General features: G+C 47.9%; 1 protein-coding gene across 1 annotated transcript in view; it reads right to left on the reverse strand.

Moving 5' to 3' along the window:
- Nucleotides 1-519: 519 nt before the first annotated feature.
- Slc1a4 (solute carrier family 1 member 4) overlaps nucleotides 520-26,639 on the reverse strand; it is a 32,110-nt gene continuing 5,990 nt past the window's right edge. Inside the window, exons 2-8 of the mRNA XM_040733183.1 lie at nucleotides 18,757-18,799; nucleotides 16,595-16,657; nucleotides 12,599-12,765; nucleotides 8,509-8,742; nucleotides 7,736-7,930; nucleotides 5,633-5,767; nucleotides 520-3,042 (exon numbers count right to left, since the gene is read on the reverse strand). Coding sequence (XP_040589117.1) covers nucleotides 2,808-3,042; nucleotides 5,633-5,767; nucleotides 7,736-7,930; nucleotides 8,509-8,742; nucleotides 12,599-12,765; nucleotides 16,595-16,657; nucleotides 18,757-18,799 — 1,072 coding nt within the window. The 3' untranslated portion in view covers nucleotides 520-2,807. The remainder of the gene's footprint in view (nucleotides 3,043-5,632; nucleotides 5,768-7,735; nucleotides 7,931-8,508; nucleotides 8,743-12,598; nucleotides 12,766-16,594; nucleotides 16,658-18,756; nucleotides 18,800-26,639) is intronic.

The raw sequence follows: 26,639 nt of genomic DNA on the forward strand, positions 1-26,639 counted from the left end.
CAACCTAGGCTACACTGTAATGCCCTATCTCAGAAAACAAAAACAGCTTTTTCTTTTTCAAAATACAAGACAAGAATAAGACAGGTGTGGCGGTGAGCCTAGTGCAAGCATGGGCAACTTTCCTAACAGGGATGTGCCCAGTAACGGATGACCTGGGGCTTGTTCTTGCTCCCATGCTTGGCTTAGCATGAATGTTAGCTAACTCCTGTCAACCTAGTTGATCCACAACACTTTAGAGGTTTGTAGCAGACACACACACATTTCTGCCAGAGCCCTAACGGTGTGGAGCAGGAAACCAACACATGGCTTGATAGTCATGAGTTGCAGGCGGGTGGCCACAGAGGACTAGTGACACCAGTTCTCAGAGAGGCTTCAGCATCCCCTCGCCCCAGGGACTCATGCTGGCTGGAAAGGGAAGGGAAACTGTATTCAGCTGTCCCAGGTTGTTGCCCCAGAAGACGGACAGCTCCATCACACCCAGGACTGAGGGACAGGCAGGAGCCAGTGAGAACACGGTACTCACTTCTGATGGCTGTGCTATATTTTAAGGCAAGTGTCACACATACACAAAACATCAAGAGATGAACAATGTTAGAAAGACAGCAAGGAGACATTTCAGACGGCTGCAGTGGGATCTTCCTCGTTACCCAACTCCGTCAACTCCTCCCGGAGCCAGAGCTCAGGGAGGCATGGCACTGGCCCCTCTTGTCCTCCAAGAGGACGGTGCAAGTTGGTCACAAAGAAGAACCTCCTCCAGACCATGGCAGCACTACTTACTGAGGGTCCAGTTTGGGACCCGAGTGTCTAACCAGTTCGCCGTCCAGGTCCAATCCCTGCGTAATAAGGTTCTTTAGAAACAGGAATATCGGGATGTCAACAACATAATATGTAGTTTAGTTTTCTATTACCCAAACTCAAACTTGCTTGGAGTTAAAACACACACACACACACACACACACACACACACACACACACACACACACACACACCCCATACATAAAATATATGTAAATACTTGAGGAAAAGATTCACTGAAACTTAAAAAATACCAAATGCTCATTCGTAATCAGCCCGTGGGACTGATATCCCATTAAAAACAGTGTTGGCAACAAGGTCTGGCCACTCTCTCCCTGGTATGTGGTCACTGCTGGCCCCACAGCAGAGTGGAGTGGCTCTGCTGGTTTAAAGAGCTGAGCCTTCACACTTTGGGCTCTGTTCCTCCTGGAAACGTCCCCAGCCCCTCACGGCCTGTCCCGAGTACGTGGGGCAGTACACACACCAGGGAAAGCAAGAGGACGGGGACCAATGGCTCAGGGGCTCAGTCTCCTGTTATAGGTGGGACTGTCACAATGGGTAGAGGGTGGGTAGCACCCCAGGGACGAGGCTGCATGGAATGTCACCCGACTCTTCAGAACGCAAGCTCTGAAGTGTGATGAGAACACAGTCCTGTTCAGGACAGCCACTCCTACCAACCAGCAGGCAGCCTCCACGGAGAAAGCTGTCTCCTGGGTACACTGGGCGCTTACAGATATTTGACTTGACTTTTTTGTTTGTTTGTTTGTTTGTTTTTCGAGACAGGGTTTCTCTGTAGTTTTGGAGGCTGTCCTGGAACTCACTCTTGTAGACCAGGCTGGTCTCGAACTCACAAAGATCCTCCTGCCTCTGCCTCCCGAGTTCTGGGATTAAAGGCGTGCGCCACACAGCCTGGCTGAATTTGACTTTCAAGAAGCAAAATGGTAGTTTCCACAGATTTACAGCTTGCCTTACCAGATCGCAATGAAGTAGGTAAGAGGCAGGTAGCATCAGACTCGGGAGATTTACCACAGGCCAGACACTTTGGGAACCGAAGCCAGGGCCTGTGCACAGAGCCCCCCCCCTCAGTTAGTGCACGCGTTCATTGGGGGAGTATATTATTTCGTTGCTCTGCAGTGCTTTAGGGAGGACCTAGTCAAACTGTAGTAATACACTGACCAGTCAATATGGGTCAGCAATGCAATGACTGCCCCCGCCCCCCAAGAGAAAGACATCTTAGGGCCTGTTGCCAAATCAGAATGGAAACAGACAGGAAGTGCTGACAGAGGCTCCAGCCTCGGAAGGAGGCAGAAGAGTGCCTTGGGTCTCGGATGGGAACAATCCCGTCTTGTCCTAATTAGGATGCTCCCTCATCTCTCCCCAACCTCAGAACTGGAAGGGGCTTGCTCAAGCTGGGACCCCAGCTGTGCTTACCCCCACCTGGAGTAAATCTTACTTGACACCCGGGCAGCACCTCCGGTCCCTTGGAAGTCACCCAGACAGGTGGAGTACAATTCCTTAACATGAGTGCTGGCTCATCAGATTCCAGCCCAGTCTAAGAATCTGGGGGCTTCTTCAATGCCTACTGTTGATGAGACAGTGTGAGTGACAATTATAAACCGCTCTGGTTTGCCCAGAAAGCACCAGACGCAGCGTTAGCTGGGGACAACGAAGAATACATCCGCATTCCCCTGACCTTTACCCCCAGGCCTCCAAGACCCTGGAATCCCCCCAGGCCTGGCAGCTCAGGGGTGGGGGTGCTTCCAAATAGATTGAAGATGTATCTACAGCTCCACTTAGGTCAAGACAAATGTCAGAGTGTTTTGTCCTCAGTCATCAGTCCTGGCCCAGGAGCCCAGTGCCTGTTCTGAGGGATCACCTCAAATTGGTGACTGGGCCAGAGCATTGCTTGGGAGACGAAAAGTCTCTGAGGGCCACGCCCATGTCTAAATGATGCGGTAGGCTACCAGGGTGGGTTGCTGGTAACTAGGAGGCTGGCCCGACACCCAGCCCCATCACAGCACCGACTCCTTGGATTCCAGTTCTGGAGCGACGGCCACAGCGCCTGCCTGGTTCTGGTGTGTCACCAGGGGCGACGTCTCCTCCTCAGATTTGCAATTGGGAAGGGCTTCCACCTTCACTTCCTGCAGCTCCTGCGCGCCCTTCTTCAGGGCCTTCTGATTCAGGTGGTTGAGGATGCCGGCCCCCAGGGCATCCCCTTCCACGTTCACCACAGTGGTCGTCCGGTCCCTGGTGGAGACAGGAAAGGAAGATGGCTGGTGTTAGACCCAGAGTCCCCATCACAAGCAGGCCGGTGGCCACAGGGACACTCATTGTCTTGTAGGGAATGAACGAAGTCCTGAGTGAATGCGTGTTGTCTTACATGGGCATGGCTACATCAAGGACACCAGTGACTCAGACCATGGGAATGGGAAAGCCTTCCCCACGTGAGGCCTCAGAAAGGCTGGCAAAGTCTTCCCCTGGTCCATGTGAGGGTGTTGACAGTATGTACAGAAAATATACACTGTACCTATCTCTCTGTCTCTCTCTCTTTCTCTGTCTCTCTCTCTCTCTCTCTCTCACACACACACACACACACTGTAGTGTAATACCCCCAACACTCCCATATATACACACTCATGGCCTGGCGTCTGTTCTTGTAGACTGTTCCTACTGAGATTAGTTAAACTTGCCTCCTTTCCAGCTCTGAGCCATGAACTCTGCGGCCTGATTCAGCAGTCTGCAACAACCTTGCCTCCCCGGTCAGCTGAATCTAACTGACAGCGCTGACTTCCTGGGTGTGTGGCTTCTCCACCCCAGCCTTTGCTGTGCCTGTCTGTCTGTCCTTTCTCCGTTTCCTCAGTGCCCTCATCAGGACACTCCTGGAGCCCTGCTGGAGGCTCACACTAACAGATCTGCTCTACATCGCCTTTCTTTGGGCAGTATCTGGGAAAGTAACAGATTCTTGCTGTAGAAAAAAAAAAATCGGAAAAAGAGAAGCTGAGGGCAGCAGACAAGTCGCTTGTGCGTATTACTCCACAGCTCTGGGAGTCGATCTGAGCAACGCAATCTAGTTGCTCCCAGCCATCTTCCCACACGGTCGTTACAGGTCACCCGGACCCCGCTACCGAGAACTCTGCTTGCATTTGGGAGAAGAGAGCAGACACGACTCTGTGCTGAGTTCTTCCCCACAGTGTTACAGAACACTAGAATGTCAATCCCGCTGCAACCCTTGGTGCCAGCAGTGTGTGCATTCCACAGCTGTGGGCAAGCGGTTCGTAGAAAACAACCCCGGCTTTCCCGCAGCCTACTTTGCACGTGTTAGCTCGACATCTACTCCAGTCAGGCCATCCTGACAACGGTGATCCTCCCCAAGGCACTGGAGGGCTGGCCCCGACTGCGCGTGGCTTGTGAACCCACAGGCCTCTGCGGGGCATCCAGCAGGTGCTACTTCCCTCCTCAGGTGAGCAGCTCTGACATACATTCCCCAGGCGCGGGAGGCAGCTGGAAGGACACGACCCCTACCATCGCTCTGCTCTTGCCCAGCCCAGGGGTGTCGCTTCCTCTGATGAGGTGTGTGGAACACAGGAGTCTCTATGGGACATTTCGCCCCATTTCTGTGAAGAGCCCTCAGAACTCAGCAGTGCTATTTTGAGTTGGAAAGATTACCATTTCCAAGCACCATTGCAGACCGAGTGCCAGGTACCTGAAATTAGCTTCTCTCAGGCTGGCTGTGGCCAGCCCAGCAGGACTGTCCTCCTCACTGGCATTTTCTGAATGCTGTCCCACCGGCCCCACTGGACACACGCTTGCTGATTTTAGCCCTCACCATGACTGGTGTGTCTTCTATTGTAATTACAAGAGCAGGTACGCAGAAAGGCCTGGGCTCAAGGCCTCAGCTTACCCTTGATCCTGTCTTTCAGTAACACCACCTTAGTCAACCTTTCTATAGAACAGGAGGTTTATACCTGCCAAAGGTGTCACAAGGCTCAAGCCATCAATATCCAGACACTCTGTCTGTAAGGAGCCCCGGGGTCAGCAGATTGGCCTTCTGCTTACCTAGCATCTCCTGAGTGCAAGCACAACGTGCTTTTGCATGCTCTCCTGGCATAGAAACCATTCCTTGGATATCTGCAGGCCAGGGCCAACCACTCCTCCGATCACTATGACTCCACTCTGCTATCACCTGCACAGCCCATGGCACCTACAGAATACTGCAAGCAAGTTCTGAATGGTCACGTCAAATGCCACTCATGGATGTTTACGGGCTCTTAACTATTATACTGTTGACTTCTTCTTCTTCTTCCTCTTCCCCTTCCTCCTCCTCCTCCTCCTCTTCTTCGTCTTCTTCTTCTTTGTCTTACCCTTCTTCCTTCTCCTCCTCCTCCTCCTCCTCCTCCTTCTTTTGAGACAGGGTTTCTCTGTGTAGCTTTGGAGCCTGTCCTGGAACTCGCTCTGTAATCTAGGTTGGCCTCGAACTCACAGCGATTTGCCTGTTTGTGCCTCCCAAGTGCTGGGATTAAAGACGTGTGCCACCAGCTCCTAGCAACTGCTGACTTCTTATAGTTCTAAATCTGGTTTTGCCAGCTTAACTATAGACTCTGTCCAAAACAGGGATGGTGCCTAAAGTGGGTGTGGTTAGCGGTGTGGTAAACTGCCCTTTTATTACCTCATCTGTATGCGCCTCTAATAAGTCACATGTTTAATGGCGGCATCAGACTTCCTCCTACAGGATGGTTTTAAGCTTCTGCGTGCTATAGGCCCAGTGAAGCATCAAGTACCCAGAGGCCTCGATAGACTTTTTTTTTTTATTCCCGGATCCTTGGTATCAGCTACTTACACAATCCAGTCCACAGCCAGGATCAGAGAGAGGTAATCTGTGGACAATCCAATGGCCTCTAGGATAATGGCAATGGTGAGGACTCCCCCAGCTGGCACACCTGCCGCTCCAACACTGGATGCCGTGGCAGTCACTCTAGGGTACAGAAAAGCAAAGTCATGAACACAGAGCGTGGAGGGGGCCCAGAGAATGACACAGCATTGCAGCCAGGACTTGTAACTAACAACCACACACTCTAGGTCAGTGGTTCTCAACCTTCCTAACGCTGTGACCCTTTGACACAGTTTCTCATGCTGTGGTGACCTCCAACTATAAAATTATTTTCGTTATTACTTCATAACTGTAATTTTGTCAGTGCCATGAATCATAATGTAAGTATCTGACATGCAGAATACTGGATAAGTGACTCCTGAGAAAGGGTCATTTGCGACCCACAGGTTAAAAACCACTGCTCTAGGCCTTAAAGAGACGATACATTTTTTCAAGTACACTCAGACCTCACATCTCGTGTTCACAAATTAAACCAAGCACAGATCAAAAACAGTGAAAACAAACTGCTGCTATTCAACATCTATAGATCATTTTCATTTTCTTCTTCTTCTTTTTGGTTTTTTCTTCCAGACAGCAGTCCTCTGTATTGTTTTGGAGGCTGTCCTGGAACTCACTCTGTAGACCAGGCTGGCCTCGAACTCACAGAGATCCGCCTGCCTCTGCCTCCCGAGTGCTGGGATTAAAGGCGTGCACCACCAACACCCGGCTGATTATTTTCTTATTTTCTTAATGATACACTATTAACAACCACTCATATAGCGCTTACATCATATTGAATATGTAAGTCATCTAGAAATTATGTGAAGTATAGAGGAAAACATGTACAAATTATAGACAAGACACTAGTGATATGGTCTGAACCTGAGATGTCCCCTACACGCTCATGTTTTAACACTTGTTTCCCAGCTGGTGGCTGTACTTTGAAGGTTGTGGAATCTTTGGGAGGTGGGGCTTGGCTGGCCAAAGTAGTTAACTAGGAATCAGCCTCAAAGGTTATACCTGCCCCCTGTGCTGACCTATATCCTGCCTGTCTGTCCGTCACCATGTAAACAAGTCCACCTCTACCACAACGGACTAAAATCTCTCTAAACCACGCCTTTTAAGTTTTAAGTGTCTTAAGTTATTTTTGACAAATATTTTTGTATAGCAATGCAAAAACCAACCACCACCACTACCCATTCTCTGTGGGGAAAAGGAGGTCCTGTGGCCAACACTCCTATGAGAGATGGTTTGGATGGTCAGTTTGCTTGGGTTGGGAGATGCCTAGAGCCTTAGTGAGGCACACTTCTGGGGGTGTTTGTGGGGACATTTATAGAAAGGGTTAACTGGGATGGGAAGGCTCATCCTAAAGTCGGGGAGCACCATCCGTAGACTGCATAAAAAAGGAAAGATGAAAATGCCAGCTGAATGGCAGTGATGGGGGAAGTCCTTCTGTGTGTACGCTGATAAGTAAATCACTGCTGGCCAATAGGGAAGCAAGATAGGCGGGACTAGGAGTCGAGGAGGATTCTGGGAAATGTAGTCAAGGGTGGAGAGTCGCCCTGTGATCCCCAGAGAGAACACAAGTCTGGCATTCTCAGTAAGATAAGACCTTATAGAAATATACTTATCAGTAGTCATGGGTTAATACCTGAGACAGAACTAGCCAATGATAAGCCCTGGACATTGACGGATAGCGCTGTAACTAATAGACGCTCCGTGTCTAGGGGACCCAGGCGGGAATCCCGGAGCACGGCAGCACACATCTCTCCCCATGTCCCTATTCAACCAGATGCGAGCAAACAGCCCCGCGCTCAGGCTTCCGGAGCGTCCCACAACAACAGACTGTCTTCCTTCAAACCATAAGCTGAAATGCAGCTTCCCTCCCTGAGGGTGCTTCCTGCTGGGCACTCTGTCCCAGCAGCAAGAAAACTAGTAATGAGGGATGACGGTGATGGGATTTTCTGCTGTCTTACAAAAGACATAGTGAATAATGGTGAGGTTGGTTTTCCATAGGAAATCACAAAATAGTTTGTTTTTGTTTTTTACATCGGAGTTAGGAATAGCGCTCACAGAATGGTGAAAATCTGTCCTGCGTTCAGGTCCACATTGTTGAGCTGGGCGATGAACACTGCCGCCACGCACTGGAAGATGGCTGCCCCATCCATGTTCACGGTGGCCCCAATGGGAAGGATGAACCTGCTGATCCGCTTGTCCACGCCGTTGTTCTCTTCGATGCACTTCATCATAGACGGAAGGGTTGCCGAGCTGGAGATGAGATGTAAAACAACCAGGCGTGAAAAACGGTCCTTCCCAGCCAGGGCCTGCCGTGAGCAACACCCAGTGAAGCAGAAATATTAAAGCTACACAAGTTTAGGGATGTCCCATATTTACTGAGAGAGAAATCACTTACGTGAAAAGCCATGAAAGCTGGGAACCAACGCTGCTCTCCAGGTCAGAAACCGAAACCCAAAGAGAAAGAGTCCCCTTCCCCTAGCTCTATTTACCACCATTCGTTCTACATACCCGTGAACACACCCACACGGGAGTGGTCAGCGCTTACGGATACGTAAAATCGCTCCCTACATCCTAGCAAGTTTCTGGCTCTCTTCCCTTGAAATAAGGAGGATAGCGGGCTTCTTCCAAAGTTTCCCAGTGTAACACAAGGCTTTATGGAGCCGCAAAGGATTCAGACATGACTTCCAGGATCCACTTATTCCACGATTCATGTGGATTCAACCAAGAGCCGTATCTTGCCTCAGTACAAAATGTCCCAGGAGAGCCAAGCTCTCCTGGCTCTGTGCCCATATGGTTCTGAGTAGCCAAGGTATCCCAAGCCCACTCACCTGGAACACGTAGCAAAGGCCGTTGTGAATGGCGTGAGGAGGCCCAGGAGGAATTTGAATGGGTTTTTTCGTGTAAAAGCAAAATAGACAAGAGGCAGGACAATCCCTCCGTGAATGACATGGCCTAAGATAGATGCGAAGATGTATTTCCCAAGGCCGGTCACAAGCGTGACGATATCCTTCATTTCCACAATCTTGCTTCCAATCAGGAAGGTGATGCCTATGGGTACGTACCTAGGTCATAAGCACAGACATTCATCAGGGAGGGGCTGGGTTATTTTCATCTCTGCATAGAGTTACTTTAAGAACAGAAAAAACCTATGGGCTGACTTTTTTTTTTAATAAGTAGGTTGTATGACTGAATGAAATGGAGATGGTCACTCAGCGGGTGAGTGCACTCATCACGTAGACTGTTTTCCTCCACACACACACACTGTCTTTCAGTGTTACACACACACACACACACACACACACACACACACACACACACACACAGTCTTTCAGTTTTCCCCTTCCCCTTTCGGCCCTTTCAGACAAGGTCTCACTGCACTGTCTGGGCTAGCCTGGAGCTTGACACCCTCCCGCCCCCACGAGCTGAGTTCACAGGCATGTGCCATTACAGCCGGCTCTACATAGGTTCCTGACCAATGGATGGCTACCAGCTACAGGGCAAATTAAAGGCCTTGAGACCGCAGATGACTTTCGGCTCTGCGCAGACCTGCCCTGGGAACTCAGAAAGACAAGAATTTCACAGAACTGCTGTGATACAAAATGGAACATAGCCCAGGGCTTCTGTGAGGCTTCACATTCTTTTTGGTTTTGAAGACATGATTCCGTGGGAAAAAGTCATTAACAATGATGTTCTGGGAACACTGCCAGATTGCGATTTTTTTTTTTGTGAGAAAAGGAATAAATTCTCGAAACTATAAAGAACAAAAGTCAGTTCTATAAATTTAATATCAATTCAGTACTAATCCTACAACTGTTTTAATCTATAAATTTTAATTTGTACTTAATAATGCCTCCCAGATTTCGAGGGGCACAGAACGGTGAGAGGTGTGACGTCTCTCACATCAGCCCCTGGGCACCAGGGGAGGGTGGCAGTGACTGGCTGCTTGAGTTTTCTTTCTACAGACATTCTAACAGTGTTGGGGATTTTAGGTCTCATCTTCGAGAAGAATGCTTCCCCTCGTGAGGGACCAGAACCATCCTCAAGTCAGCTACCTCCTCAGACAAGCACTCCACCTTCCTGTGTCCCTAGATGGGCAGGAATGCATTTAAATGTGAATTTACTTATGTACACTCCACAGTATGTTAACAAGGTATTTTCCTATCAGTATTTAGAAAGCTCCCTTTTCTTGTGATGAAATACACACCCAAATTAGCATTTAAGCCACCTTTATGAGTAGAGTTGATCACCACAAAGTACATTGGAATTGTGGGGCAGCCATCACCACCATTCAGACCAAGACTGCTTCCATCATTCAAGAGTGAAGCTCGGTTCTCAAGGAACTGCGGCTCCCACGCCCTCCACCCCAACCAGCCTGTGGCACACAAAAGCAGAACACACATTTTGTTCTTCTGGGACCTGTTTCATTAGACTAATGCCTTTAAGGCTCCTCCATGTTGTAGTGTATGTCAGAATATCATTTATGTAACACTCCATTTTGTTTATCTACCTGCCTGCTACCGATAAACATTCGGGTTGTTTCTGACCTTCGCCACACTTTTTTCTTTTTCAAAGGAGGGTTTGAGACAGGGTTACACAGGCAGCCACGGCTGTCCTTCAACTCCCGATCCCCTTCCCTCTACCTGTCACAGGCTGGGATTTCAGGCATCAGAGCTCATGGCCTTGCTTTTAGGATTCCCTCAGAACGGAAGCGTCTTGTTTTCTTCCAAGGATTTCATCTTTGAAAACACACCCGTCGGTGCCCATGTGCCTGCGTTCTCTAAGTCAAGACATCTGGGGGGGGGGCTCTGCTGACGCGGAAGTGTGCACATTTTAAACATTAGTAAATGGTGCTGAATTGTTCTCTGAAGTGTCTGTGTCAAAGACGGTTTCATTGTCATGACTTTTGAAGGCAGGCCCTTGAGGTCAAAAGTGCCTATTCTCACTCTCATCAATTCCTGACAAAGCCAACTCGCTATTACTTGATTTGAGCAGGGGTAGGCTCCCCTTAGGATGTGTCGTGAGCACACCTTTCCCGTGTGTGAACTGCCTGTTTGCACGGCTGCCCCTTCTCTCACAGTTTAAACACACTGTTCTCAGTAGTGGGAAAGCAGGTCTGCCAGTACCTGGGAGATTCAGACATGGGGATCGGGAGTTCTAGATCATCCTTGGCTGCACGGCAAGTTTGAGGCCAGCCTGGGCTACATGAGACCCTACCTCAAAAAACCAAACCACAGTTCTCCCCGCAGAACGAGAGTCAAGCGAAGTGGCGTGTTTACTGTGAGACTGGACTATGTGATTTTTACACTGGGCAGGAGAAACACCACTGATCCTGTCTGGGTTTGTTTCAGCTTCAAATGTCTGTCAGTCTTAAATTTCTCCTAAAACCAGCTCAGTTGGGACCTTAGTCATCAGAGAGAGAGAAAGAGAGACAAAGAGAGAGAGAGAGAGAGAGAGAGAGAGAGAGAGAGAGAGAGAGAGAGAGAGAGAGAGAGAGAGAGAGAGAGAGAGAGAGAGAGAGAGAGAGAGAGAGAGAAGAGAAGAGAAAAGTGCCGGGGATTATACTGTCGACAATAAGAAATATTGTTTATGTGAAAGCATAAACTAGTTTTTAACAACTAATGGATAGAGGCTAAAATCCAGAGGTCTGCTTAGGCCTGTGTTACCAGTTTTTAATGTCAACCTGACACAGTCTAGCTAAATCACTTGGGAGGAGGGAACATCAATTCAGAGTATGCCCCCACCTGACTGGCCTGTGGTATAGTATAATTTTAGATGGAAGAGTGACAGGGGAGGTCCCAGCTGACTTTGGGCAGGGCCACCACCCCAGGACAGGTGGTCCTGGATTCTAAAGGAAAGTAGCCTAAGCAAGCCACGGGGACAAGCCAGTCAGCAGCGCTGTCCATGACCTCTGCCTTAGCTCCTGCCCCCAGGTTCCCGCACTGCTTGAGTTCCTGCTGGGCCTTCCTTTCACATTGGGCTGGGATGTGAAACTGTAAGCCAAACAAACCTCTTCCTCCCCAAGCCGTTTATTTACGGCCGTGGTGTTTGAGGCAGGTGAAGTGCAGAAGAGCTTTGAAGACACTGGGGCTGGCCTGATTTCAGGGAAGTTGCTTTGAAGGAGAGGCTCAGATTATTATCCTCGAGCCAGGAATCAAGTAGGTGATTTTTTACTGAGCACTCCTCCTTCCGTTAATATGACACAGAGAAGTGCTCAGAAGTTAGAAGTTTTCATAAATGATCAATGCTGAGTTTTACCTAAGCAGGGAGAGATGAGTCTGTCCTCTTTGCTATAAAAGGTCACACTAACAAGTGTCCTCCAATCTTCACGTCTATCATTTGAAGATAAAAGAACCTCCTTTCGTGAGGCAGACTACAAACTGGACATGGCAAACATATGGGCCAACACGGGAACCCATACGTGGATGGTGGTGGCAGACAAGGACATCACACAGAAACTATGTGCACACCACTCCTCCAGGAGAGCCAGACAAGAGGAGAGATGACCGCCCTAGCATTAGTTTCTAAAATATCTAAATCATCATCATCATGACGGTGTGTGTGTGTGTGTGTGTGTTGAGAGAGAGAGAAGAGAGAGAGAGAGAGAGAGAGAGAGAGAGAGAGAGAGAGAGAGAGAGAGAGAGAGAGAGAGAGATGTTTTGGTACAGATGAAGGTTGGGAGACAACTCTGAGGTATCTATTTTCTCCTCCCACTGCGGGTTCCAAAGATCAAGCTCAGATTTTCTTAGCCAGTGAGCCATCTCATCGGTCCACCCATCACATCTTGTACCATGAGTGGCCTATGTTTCATCAACTACACACCGTGCATGAGGCCAGGTGTCACACAGGATAACCCGGATTACTGAAATCTTTCCTAGACTCGGTGGGACAGAGGGAGAGAGACGGCAGAGTGACACTCACCACATAATCCACGACACCAGCACCATCGTCGCCTCATTGAAGGAATTGAAGAACCGGATGAGCTCTTCTCCCTCGGGGCCTAGCTTCTTTAGAGCTACTCCCAATACCAGGGCAAAAAGGACCAGTCCTAAAATGTTCATTCCCTCAATATTGATGACAATGGGGACCTGGAGACCAGAAGAGAGACTCACGTTCAGCTTTAGAGTGGATCTGCTTGGTGTCTGAAGCGCTATGTGTAGAATAATCAAACACTCATATTTCCTTTAACCTTTAGTGAGTCAGAAACAAAGGCGTGGAAAACGAGATATAGTTGGAGGATAAATGAAGTCAACCAGTAGAAATCTTACCTACTAGCCAGGAATGAAAGCACACGCCTGTAATCACAGTACTCAGGAGACAGGAGTTTTGAGGCTAGCCTGGGCTACAAAGTAAAATCTTGTCTCAAAAAACAAAATAAGCCAGGTGGTGGTGGCTCATGCCTTTAATCCCAGCACTAGGGAGGCAGAGGCAGGGAGATCTCTGTGAGTTGGAGGCCAGCCTGGTCTACAGAGCGAGTGCTAGGACAGCCTCCAAAGCTACACAGAGAAACCCTGCCTCGAGAAACCAAAAATCAAACCAAAATAAACCCACCCACCAACCAACCACCTAAACAAACAAAATTCCAGTAACAACAAACCCCCAAACAAATGGGGGAAAAAAAAGCAAAGCAAAACAAAACAAAAAACCAAAACCTGGCTGTTAGACAGTTCCTCCAGAGACCCAAGGTCTGTCAGTGTCGTCTCCTGGTTGTCAGTCTGCTGTGTGGCTCTCACACTGACATCCTAGCTAATGAGTCTCGTGAGATTTTCAGGGTTCACATGGGCTTTTCCCAAAGGATGTTTGCTTAATCACTCACTACAATGGAGATGTGTAGGCAAGACACAGTACAGACAAGGAATGCACAGTAAAGGAAGACTTTTTTTTTTACTTTGTGACACAGGGTCTCATTGTTTAGCCAGTGCAGGCCTGGAATCCACAATTTTATTACCTCTGCCTCTCAAGGGATGGGACCATCAGTCTTATTATTATTTTAATGGATATCGACTTATTGATCATCCTGGAGTACGTTCTTAGAATGTTATTGTGATCCCCATAGATTTCTGGGTACTGCTGTTCTATCCTGGACTTGGCCCATTAAAGAAGAAATAAGGCTGAGAGCTATAGGAAAAAATGTGAACAGCAGTGCCATCTCTGTGGCCAGCTTCGGTGGACTGTGGAGACGCCAACACTACCAGGACCTGGGGGCTGCCTGGCAAGCACCTGGTACTGACTGGAGAGTACCAGCTCACTCATTTGTCCATGCCCAGAGCCTTAGCCAGGACTGAGGCTCAAGAATCACTGGAACCAGGGACTTCGTCTGCTGTGAAATGTTGGTTTCAGAACTGTCTGTAAGTCCAAGGTGTGGTATTGGAGATCAGGTCATTCCAGATAAAGAACGGACTTTCTGGCTTGGAGCAACCGATGAGCTGAGCCTTTCCCGTGGAGGAGGCTTGTGGCGAGTGAATGTGAAGTGTGCAGCGATGTAAGTCACCTTAGTGAATCTGGCTTTGACAGGTTAGGAAAGCCCAGACACAGTCAGCCACAGCCAGGCTGCTCCCCAAGCAGCGTTATGGCTTTGCATACTCTGTTCCCGCCACCTGAACCACTCTCTCCAGTGTCTTCTGTCTACCCCTTTAGCTTACGGAAAGGACTCCCGCTCCCAAGGCTAAGCTGCCACCACCATCTAGCACATACATGTACTTCCTCTGCCTGTTTGCGTGTTCTGTTCCTTCCTTCCTTCCTTCCTTCCTTCCTTCCTTCCTTCCTTCCTTTTCCTAAGTGGTGGATGAATTTGTTCTATGTTCCCCTTCACGAGAATGAGTTCTGCAACGGTCGGGCTTTGTCTAGGGTGAGCACCGCCTCTGACACCCAGTGGCTGCCAAATGTCACCGTTCACTGAATTCATGATTTATGAAAAGGACAGGTTTGTACCCATGGCAAGTTATCACAGGAGATGAAAGGCAGAGAGCCACAGGAGAGGGCTGGGGCCTTCTGTGTGTCCTCAGGCTCCTGGGTTCCGGGTTAATTCTGCCAGCAGCGTCCCACCCTTGGGGAACAAGGATGACTCTATTCTAGTCTTTAAAAAAGAAGCCTGTAACTGGCAAGGCCACACTGCTTCCCTGTTAAAGAGCTGCCATTCTTGAATTTACCACGTGAACAGGGGGACATCAGCAGGGGATACTGTGGTCACTAGCACCTCCATGGCAGAAATCAGAGCAGCCAGGGAAGCATGTTTGACAAAACTTGAAGGTGATACGGAGAGAGGTGGTGTCCTATGTCACCTGTGTCACTCAAGGCTCACGCAGTCCCAACGGGTCTAAGGATAGCATTTCAAGCCCTTTATGTGGGGATCAGGCTGTCCCGAGGTTCAGCTACCACGTCAAGGGAGAATGTTGGCTCTGGTGTTTTGTGACAGGATCTCACTATGTAGCCCTGACTGCCCTAGAACTCAGCTGTAGGCCAGGTTGGCCTCAAACTCACAGAGATGTGCCTGCCTCTGTCTTGCAAATGTTGAATTAAAAGTGTGCAACCACTACACCTGACTTGACTGTTTTATGTACGCAAAGAACTTGAATCTTCCAAAGACACCAGGTAGACGTAAAGTCAAGAAAAACTACTTTGTTTGAACTTTACGAAGTGTCATTTACCATTTTAGAAAGGTGCTTGGCTGGCATCACACACCAACCTGCAGATGCAGCTGTAGCACTCTGGGCTACTATATACAGGACGGATATGAAAGTATTTACTTAGCACTTTTTTTTAAAGTGCGCAAAAAAGTACTACCGATATTAGGCTGATTTCTGCCTTACTGTTTTTATTTATTACTTTTGTTACTCTGAGACGGGCACCTGAACTACGCAGCCCAGGCTGACTGACACTCCCGTCCCAGCCCCTTAGTTAGTGAGGGCTGAGACCTTAGGACCTACAGCAGACAAACTTTATTGTATTTATAGCGATGGGGTTTCACTATGTTGCCCTAGCCGGCCTGCACCATGGGGCCACTCGATCCTCTTGCCCAGTTCCTCAGGTAGCTGCAACTGCCGGCACAAGCCACCATGTTTATTACTATTATCATTATTACTTACTTTTATTTTGAGACAGAATCTTCATGTATAGCTTAGGTATCCTGGAGCTGACACTGATTCTCATGTGCTGGGATTACAATAGAGCCCTATCAGTACCGGGCCTCACTGTTTTTTAAATCCAAGCTCATTAATTCCAAATAGATGAAAATATACAAAAACTTGGTTATATCTTCTATGATTGTCCATTTATATGGTAAAATATCGATTGGGTTATTATGTTATTTAAATTTTTTTATTATTTCATTCTATATTCCAACCACGGTCTTCCCTCCCACCCCTCCTCCTACCCCACCTTGTCTCTCCTCCAGCCTACCCCCCCAACTCCTCCCAAAGGGCAAGGCCTCCCATGGGAAGTCAACAAAGTCTGGCACATCAAGTTGAGGCAGGACCGAGCCCCTCCCCCCTGCATTAGGGCTGAGCATGGCATCCCACTGTAGGGAATGGGCTCCAACGAGCCAGCTCATGCTCCAGGGATAGATCCTGGTCCCACTGCCAGGGACCCCTCAGATATTATGTTATTTTTATTTCCCCCTTAATCATGTTAGTTAGTTTTGTTTTTCTCCTCCAAGTTCTGAGCGAATGCTGTCACCTTTCCATTGCATTAGGAGAGAAGGGTACTATGAAATAGCTTACAGATCCCTGAAGATTCCCGTGCTCCAGACTCTGGCATTTGGCCATGGTGGTAAGGAGCAAACCTCACCTGGAGGTTTTAAATTCCATTCAGAAGCCCCAGTTTCCAACCCCTGTAAGTAAAAGGCACATTGCGGACATCCTTCATTGAGGAAGCTGGTTTGTTTCCCACACACTTTTGTGATCATCTGGGGAGTCTTACCTTCTCGTAGGTCACGTTCCCCAAGCTGGTGTTATGGGCCACCACCGTGTAGTTGGTTGCAGACTGACAAAGAGGAAGAGAACCCACCATCAGTGAGCACGTCTAAGGAGCCACCCAGAGGCACTGAAGGCACGGTGAGGTCTCATTCTACTGCTGCTACTCAGTGAGCGTGCCGGGCAGGCTACACTTGGCTGGCCTGGTACTGACCTCTGACACCTGCATTAACACCAAGGCAGCAAGCCTTTCAAGAAGCTTTGGAGTTATTTATGGAACCCAAGGAAAGAGAATTTCCATCTGTTCATTGGGCAATAGGCTAAAGAGGATGTACACAATTTCCTGCTGCCAGTTTGGTGCTCCAATGGCTCCTGCTTCAGATTATTTGAAGAAGCTTGGCACAAATTCCAGAAAGCCAAAGTCCATCATGGTTTTCCCCTCATTCATTTATTTATGCGCCACTGTGTTCCAGAATGACTCGAGTCTGGCTGCTCTTTGGCACCTGTTTCTAACCTGGCTTGATCTGTCATCTCCAGAGGAAGGGATACAAGGCAAAGCAATGTCTGCTGGCCAAGTCTCCCGGGACTCGGTCCTACTGTTGGTTGACGAGACAAATCTTTGCACGGTGTGCACTGCGTCTCTGTCCCTGATACTGAGTGGGCTCTGCTGGAGCCCATTCTTCAGGGGAGCCACTGGGGCCATGTGGTCCCAGAACTGTCAAGATGTCCCCACGGTGCAGGCACGAGTGCCCGCCCGTGCCCATGCTTCACGAGCTTTGGCTTCTCTCAACGTTATCGAAGGCAGATGCATTCAGCTGTCCCATGATTGGGGTGGCAGGGAAGCCAACCCCATCCCACCCCTTTTGTGACATGCACCAAAAGCTCTGTGCTTTTATTTTTCTCCCTACCTCATATTATATATTTAAGTCATGCCTGTGCTTACATTCAGGTTAAAAGATGCAGAACGGGTAGTTTTCTTTGTGAAAAAAAAAAAGGCAAAACAAAAACTGCTGTAATAAAGTTTTTTTTTCTCATAAAAAGCAATCAGATCAAAATGCCTAGACCTACCCACTCATTTTCTGCTCGAAGAAGGGCTACAGGTGCTTCTTTCCCACATTGTTTAAAAAAAGGGGACATCTATAAACAACCTGAAAATCCATCAACAGGGCCAGTTGGAAGAAAAGTCTGTTACGTTCTTATGGCCACCAACTTCTAACTGAGAGGAAATCTACCCACACGGAAAAATGTTTGGAAAATGCTGCCACAGGAAAAGCAGGTCAGAATGCATATCCATATATGTATTCATGGGAGCAATGCATTTGCATAACTATGTTTAAAAACTGCATTCCCGGGGCCAGAGAAATATCTAGAGCTGCTCTTCCAGAGGAGCCAGATGGCAGCTTGCAATGTCTGTAACTCCAAGGGATCCAACGCCCTCTCCTGGCCCTCAGAGGGCACCAGGCATGCAGAACCCTCATGCACACAGCATAAAGTAAATAAATACTGTCTATACACTTAGAGGGAAAAAAAAACACACCTGAATGCCATTCTATGTAGTTACTGTGGGAAGATTTTCCCCCACTTCTTTTTTGTTTGTTTTGTTTTTGGAATATGTACATCAGTACAAAAATATTATTTCTAAAAATTCTACAATGTTTAGGACAGTCTCCAAACAACATTTTTAGGGCATTTTCTAAATGCTGTAGAAAGATTTGAGCCCCTTTCTATATTTTAGGGTTTTGTCATAGTTTTTTTTAAATTTTGTTCCAAGTATCCATCTATAAAAACTGGCCCTCATGTTTGCTTATAACAAGACCCCTCTGGATTGCCCTGGAATGTCTATGAAGAGGCTCCTCTGGCCTCCCTGCTTATCTTCACGGCACCCCCATCTCTCTTACTCCCACTGCTAATGAAGTCCTCTCCGGGTTTCCCAGGGAGGCCTCTCCTCCCTTCATGGCCACACTTTTGATGCTAACATATCATGTGCCTTTTTTTTTCTCTCTCTCTCTCTCTCCTCCCCACTTCTCCTAACCAACCTCACTCCCGAAGGGTTTGGGGATGGACTACACTAGGACCTGTCCTTACTCCACGTTACCAAACCGTGGGGGCATTCATTTATATAGTTCTCCAATCAAAGTTTCATGTATCTGACAAAGCATCAAACCTTACCGTAGAGAACGCTGCAACCACAAGATTGGAAGGAAACAGGTTTCTGTTGAAAAAGAAAGCATTTGTCAGAGTTGTACATTTGTTTTGGTTTGTTGTTTGTTTTTGTGTTTTGTTTAGTACTGAGGCTTGATAATCAGGGCCTCTGCGTATAATAGCTAAGTGTCCTACCATTGAGATACACCCCAACTCATTCTTTAAAAATGTATAGTGTCTCACATAGCCAGGACAGCCTTGAACTCACTGTGGAGCAGAGATGGTGTTGGACTTCTGTGCACCACAAGCTCTAGTTTTTGTTGTTTTAAGGTTTACTTTTACTCTGGGTGGTGGTGGTGGCAGAAGCCACAGCGGCACACGCCTTTAGTCCCAGCATTCAGGAGGCAGAGGCAGGTGGATCTCTGTGAGTCCAAGGCCAGCCCGAGTGACTTCCAAGGACAGCCAGGGGCTACACACAAAAAAAAGAAGACTTGCTTTATTATTTAATACTGTGTGTCTGTGTGTTTTTGAGAGTACCTTCAGGCATGCGTGTATATGGTTAGGGACTCATGGCTCAAACAAGGGCGCGGGTTCCTGTGAAGCTCTAGTTAGCAGCTGAGTCATCCGATGTGGGCCTGGGAACTGAACACTAGTCCTCAGCAAAAGCAGCCAACACTCCTAACTGCTGAGCCATCTCTCCAGCCACAGGGATTTTTTTTTAATCTAATTTTGAAACGAAGTTTACTGTGTGGTCCAGGCTGACTTTAAACCCTCCTTCCTTCCTCGCCTCCGAAGTGCTGGAGTTACAGGTGTGTATCACCACACTTGCTCAAACAACGGATTTTGTTGTTGTTGCACTAACTGAGTTCCACTTACGGAAGTAGGAGATTCTGGAAGGGAGGGTACAAAGGTCCAGAAATTTGTCCTAGCAAGTACAACAAAATCCTCTATAATTAACTTTCTCAAAATCCTTAGTGCCCAGTGCTCAGCATGACAATAGTCTTATTTATAATTACCTGAGTCTGAACTAACTCCAACCAAGAGACTGTTTTTTCTTTTCCCAATTAGAACACACACTCAAATTTCCAGGAATATAACTACTATGTAAATTATGGGATAATGATTTGCTTTGTTTTGAAAGTTTCCAAGAATTATTCATCTTGCTAAGAAATTGCAGCACCAATGGCAAATTACAGGATACAAGTCCTTTCCTTAATGCTGAAACCCAAGCATCAGTCTGCATGTCTAGTTAGCAGTGACTCTAAATCAAATAGAAGGAACCAATCTCTGTTTTAGAGAATTTACACATCTTTTAAAGATTTGTTTACTCATTTGTATCTGTACATGCTCACTCGCATGTTTGTATGAATGTACACTGTGGTCATGCATGTGCTCACTCGGCATGTATGAATGTACACTGTGGTCATGCATGTGCTCACTTGGCATGTATGAATGTACACTGTGGTCATGCATCTGCTCACTCGTCATGCTTGTATGAATGTACATTGTGGTCATGCATCTGCTCACTCGGCATGGATGAATGTACACTGTGGTCATGCATGTGCTCACTCGGCATGTATGAATGTACACTGTGGTCATGCATCTGCTCACTGGTCATGCTTGTATGAATGTACATTGTGGTCATGCATGTGCTCACTCAGCATGTTTGTACGAATGTACACTGTGGTCATGCATGTTAACACCAGAGGCTGAAGTCAGGTGTCCCCCTCAATCATTCACCACCTTATTTTTGTAAGATAAGGCTTCCTGCTGAATCTGGAGCAGGTGAATCCCAGCAATCCTCTCTCTCCTCCTTCTCAGAGCTGGGGTTAAAGGCATATGTGGGGTGCCTGGTTTGTTCCATGGGTGCTGAGAATTGCATTTCAGTCCTCAGGATATGCAGCAATCACTTTACACACTGACCATCTCTCCAGCCCTGCATTTATATGGTGAACACATTTCTAGGTGGCTGGAGAGATGGCTTAGTGGTTAAGAGCACTAACTTCTCTTGCAGAGGGCCAGACTCTAATTCTCAGTGCCCACAAGGCAGTTCACAACTTTCTGTAACTCACAGTATGTTGTGCACAGATACAATGCAGGCAAAACACCAATACACATAAAATAAATATTTTTATTGTAGTTAGTTTCCTTTTATCTTTTTTTTAAATCAGTAAAGTGATTTTGATGTCTTGAAATATGTGTATAGGAATGGTTTTTATGTTTGGATGAAGGTTATAAAGCATTTGTTATTTTTTTTAAAGGCAGTAGGGGTTGGGGAATGGCTCAGTTAGCAAAGTACTTGTGGCTCAAGCATGAGGACCTGAATCACATCCCAGAGACCTACACAGAAGCCGGGGTTAGGTGGGGGTCCTGAGACTGGAGGAGCCAGGCATTGTAGCGCATGCCTTTGATCCCAGCACTTGAGGAGACGCAGGCAGGCGGATCTCTGTGAGTCTGAGGCTAGCCTGGTCTACAGGGCAAGTTTCAGGACAGCCAGGGCTACACTGAAGGACCCTGTCTCAAAATAAACAAGTAATCAAAAAAGTGGATCATGGCTGAGAAGGATGCCTGGCTTCGACAGCTGGTGTCCATGCCCGCGCATGCGCACGAACAGAATAAAAGAGTGAGCTTTCAAAACAAGCGAGTCCAAAATCTATTCAAGCAAATAAACTTTATTGATGTCTTCTTCTTCTTCTTTTAAAAGACATCTCACTATATAGACTAAGCTGGCCTTCAACTCACAGAGATCTGCCTGCTTCTGCCTCTCAAAGAGTACTGGGAATATCCTTTGTATAGTCAGGCTCTGTGTAGGAAGCTGGTTTTGATTTACAAGACTCTACATCCTGGCCATGACCTCCAGAGGTCGTCTGAAGGGAGAAAGGTTCAGGGTTATCACACATATCCCGGTGCTGGATTTTTCTACCAACTCTTGCTCCTGTGATGGTGTGAGTAGCATGGTTCCCAGGGACTCGAGAACTTGAATGCTTTAGTCCACAGGGAGTGCAACTATTAGAAGGTGTGGTCTGGTTGGAGTGGGCGTGGCCTTCTTGGAATAAGGGTGCCACTGTGGAGGAGGGCTTTGAGGTCTTTTTAATTAAATTAATTTTACATTCCAACCACAGTTTCCCCTCCCTTTCCCCCAACCCCCATCTGTGCCCTCCCCCCACAACCCACTCCTCCTCTGGGTATCAGCAAAGCATGGCATATCAAGTCACAGTAAACTAAACACCTCTCCATGTATCAAGGCTGAGCAAAGCAATCCAGTAGGAGGAATAGGGTCCCAAAAGCCTGCCAAGGCTTTGAGATCTCACATGCTCAAGCTATGCCCAGTGAGGCACACAGTCTCCTTTTACTGTCTGCAGATCAAGAGACAGAACTCTCAGCTCCTTCTCTGGCTCCAAGTCTGATGGGAGATGCCATTCTGTAAATCTGTCTCTTATTGGTTGTTGAATAAAGCACTGTTGGCCAATAGGGAAGTAAGATAGGTGGGACTAGAAGTCGAGCAGGACTCTGGGAAAGAGCCACCATGTAGCCGCCATAGGGGTAAGAAGTCTGGACCCTATCTCGGGTAAGAGAAATACTTAGATTAACTATTATGGAGTAAATACTTAAGTCAGAGATAGGCAGTAAGAAACAAGCAAGGCCAACAGCTTCATAATTAATACAGCGTCCTGTGTGTTATTTGGGGACTGCAACTGTGGAAGAGTCTAGGCAGATGGCAGGGAAGACTGCTTGAATGCCAATTCTTCCTGCCATGATGATAATGGAGTAAACCTCTGAACTGTAAGCCAGTCCCAATTAAGTGTTTTCCTTTAGAAGATTTGCAGTGGCCATGGTGTCCCTTCACAGCAACAGAAGCCCTAAGATACTCCCCCGTAGTTGAGGTGAGAAGGTGAGTTAATTATCAACTTGGCAGAATCTAGGAGCTTGGGTGAGCTCCTTTGGTCATTCCTTTCAGGGATTATCTTAATTTGGCTAACTGGGGTGGGAAGAGACAGCCCAAAAGTGGGTAGAACCATTCCCTGGGCTTGGGTCCTGGATTAAAATAGAAAGAAAGCGAGCTTAACACACATGTTCACCATTCTGTTTCCTGATGTGGATGTAATGAGCCCCACCGCTTCAAGATCCTCCCATCTTGGGTGGACAGTCCCTTGAATTAATAGCCAAATAAACCCTGTCTCCTGTAAGTTGCTTTTGTTAGGGTATTTTATCACAGAAACAGGAAAAGAAACTAAGACAGGACGTTTAGCTAGCAAGAAAACACACAAACACACAAAATATACGGAGTTGGGTTGTGAGACAGGCAGGTATGGTGGCAATCCAGTGGTGGGCAACCTAAAGAGCCTGCTGATATTCAGTTTTGCGTAAATCCCCCTTCTTATGCGATGGGGCCGGTGACTTGCTTGCAATCGGTACAATGCTCCAAAAGTCGATGGGTCACTCCTGTCACAGTTTGGTTGCCCAGCACTGGAGCTTCTCATTTTGTTAGCCTGCTCTCCTGTCAGTCTGGGCTCACATACCTGGATAAAGAAAACAGCTATTCTGGAAAGGCCCACCTGATGAGGAACTGGGGGTGGCCTCCAGTCAATACCAAGTAGGAACCATGGCTCCAAGTCCAAACCTCAAAGAGCTAAATTCTGCCAAGAGCCTCCAAAGTAAGTCTCCCCTAGATGAGAGCCCAGCCCGGCTGATGCCTTGACTGCAGTCCTCTGACAGATGGACACTGAATGCCAGGACTCTTGCCTCCCAGATCTCCTTCAGTCTGGGGGCTGAAGCTGCTACCCTGCAACCATTTGTTACGTGGTACGAGACAGCTAACGCACAACCCAACGGTGTGAATGAGAGGAAAATCAAACCCGAAACGTCTTTAGAACTCTCACTGTGCTTCCAGAGGCCAGCCAGCATTTGCAGGCGCCGCACACCTGCTGGCCTACGAAACCCAAATTGCTTTCTGCGTCCTTAAGAGCAACCAGCAAGTACACACCTACATGGGAGCAGAAAAATGGCGACTCCAGGCTGAATTGTTGTTGAAAATTGTGATAAATTCTTATCACGGGCATGTTTTCTTTAAACAAGCAGATGTGGATTAGGGGCGTAGCTCAGCTGACAGCACGTATGAGCTGGATTTGGTCCCCAGCGCCATTTGAAACAGGCACGTACCTATAATCCAAGCCCTTGGAGGTGGAGGCAGGAGGATCAGAAGGCCAGAGTGAGTTTAAGACTGGCCTGGCTTACCTAAGACCCCATTTATTTATTTATTTATTTATTTATTTATTTATTTATTTATTTTGGGGGAAGAAACCAGCAACTTAAATTGGGTCGCCTTTGGTATATCTGTGAAGAGCAATGCATTTGCCTTCTTTCCACTACAAAACCATCCCATCCCATCTCCATCCTGTGACTGGGGCTGGCATCTGCTTCTGTTTGCTGGTCTCCTCAGGAGCAGTAAGAGAGCCTGTGCCAGCCTTCCCGTCTCTACCTACTATGTGCCAATTCTCAGTTCCCAGGCCCTGCTGGCCAGAGGTTCTTTGTGTGAGGGCAGGAAAGTTATGGAAACTGCCAGCATAGAAAAGCTAGTCCAGTGGTTCTCAACCTTTCACAGGGTCACCTAAGACCACTGGAAACCACAGGTATTTATGTTATGATTCATAACAGTGGCAAGATTACAGTTATGAAGCACCAGTAAAATATTTTTATGGTTGGGGGGTCATTACAACACGAGGAGCTGTATTAAAGGGTCTCAGCGTTAGGAGGGTTGAGAACCCCCGAGCTAGAGTCATCAAAAGGAGGAAATCTCAGTTGAGAAAACACTTTCCTAGGATCCTGCTATAGGGCATTTTCTTATTTAGTGGTTGATAGGGAAGGGCCTGGCCCATTGTGAGTGGTGCCAATCCTGGGCTGGTGGCCTAGGAAACTCTTCCATGGCCTCTGCCCCCAGGTTCCTGACTGTTTAGGCTCCTGCCCTGTTTGAGCTCCTGTCTCGATTTCCTTCAACGATGAACAGTGATTTGGACGTGTAAACCAAACAAACCCTTTTCTCCCCAAGTTGCTTTGGGCATGGTGTTTCCTAACTAGGAACATCTTTCCCACAGGGAGTAATTTGCCCTGCAAATGCTTCCTATCCGTCAGGGTTAGCAGCTTCCCTAGGGTGTGAGCAGCCTTTTACTCACAGCTTAGAAATACTCCCTTAGAAGGAGTGCAGCCCTTGGTTTAAATCCTCTTCCCTGCCTTCTCTCTTAATTTGAGCCCTAACCCTGTACCGCCTCATCCAGAATGGATCCTAACACAGAGTTCATTTTAAGACCACCGATGAGACTCAACAAAAACAAAGGGGTATAGACAATGCCACAGGCAAAGGGACAACTTCTGACTCCCCCTCCCCGCCAAGAAGAAAAAGGGTAAAGTTCAAAAGAACATAGTGTGTTTTGGCAGTCCATGACAATGTTTAAATACATTCCCCACGGCTCAGCACTTCTGTGCCTAGCTATCTGCCCGAGAGACGGAAGCATGTATCTGCAGGAGGGTGTGTGTGCATAACAGCATCACTCACAAAGGCTGCCGGTACCATGCCCATCACAGATGAATGAGCACCACAGCGGAGCACCAGCTGGCAGCAAAAGGAACCAACTGATAAACACAATGGCACCAAGCATCTCAACAGCACTGAGCAAAAGAAGCCAAAGCAAATGCATACTGACTAAATGCGCTGATAGGACACTCTGGAAAACAAAGCTAACGGTTATTAAAAAAAGAAAAAAGAGACAGCTGTCCAAGGCTCAGGTAAAGGATGGAAAACACTGGGAACACATGAGCTAGCGAGGACAACTTCATTCAGGGTGTTGATTTTGGTGGTGGCTACCCAAGTTAAGTTCACGAAACTGAACACTCGCCATGGGTTCCTTTCACTGCATATAAGCCACACCTTAAAAATGTTTAAACAGTCAGACAAAGAAATAAAGGCCCGTAATCCTAGTGCTCGGGAGGTGGTGGTAGGAGCGTCAGAAAGTCAAGGTCATTCTGGGTTACAGTTGACCCCAAACGTAGTCAAACAAAGACAGAAAGGCAGAGTGACAACTGCGGAGCAGATTCTACAGTAAAGGGATACACACACCCAAAGTCTTACTTATTATAGCACAGAGCTCAAGCCCTTGGGAGAAGACACAGCATCCTCGAAGCTGTGTCTACACTGCATGAGAGAACGACCTGAAGGGAGGAATTATTTACGGATTCCAAGGTTTCCCAAGGTTCAGTGTTTTCACGGCAGGGAAGGCATGGAGGGGCGCCTTGCACCACAGCAGACAAGAAAGAGTGGGCGAGGTCTCGGGCAGGGCATGCTAGGCTCCTGAGAACACTGACTGCTGTGGTTGACTTCCCCAGCCAGGCTCTTCCAGTCCCATCACCCGCTGCTAAGAGTCCATCCAGGACTCACCTAAAACCTGCTTCTTTCATTCAGTGCCCCGGCTGCTACACCGGGGGGGGGCTGGGGGGCTGGAGGGCCTCCCTCGGGCTGGCTCCCAGGAACCCAGCAGTTGGTTTCCAACAGACACCTCTCTTAGCCCAAGCACTCCTGTGCTCCGGCCACAGCTGCTCGCCAGGCAAGCAGTTCCGTCCCTTCTAAGCTTCATCTGTAGGCACTTTCCCAACTCCATGGGCTTTCAACATGATGGACACCGAGCAGGGGAAGGACTCTGAAGGTGGCTTTTCACCTCCCCAAGGCCCAGAGCCACGGTCTCCTTCCCTTTGTGCTCCACCTAGACCAGCTCTGTCCAGTAGAAGTATTTGTATGTGTGTTGCCCAATGGTGACTATGGCTACCGGACACTTCCAGAAGCAGGCAAGCATAGCTTTGCAACCTGGGATTCCATTCGATTTGGGCTATGCATGCTACGCGGGCGATGCATGCTACGCACT

Source organism: Mesocricetus auratus, unplaced genomic scaffold (assembly GCF_017639785.1).
Source record: "Mesocricetus auratus isolate SY011 unplaced genomic scaffold, BCM_Maur_2.0 Super-Scaffold_100029, whole genome shotgun sequence".
NCBI classification, from domain to species: domain Eukaryota; kingdom Metazoa; phylum Chordata; class Mammalia; order Rodentia; family Cricetidae; genus Mesocricetus; species Mesocricetus auratus.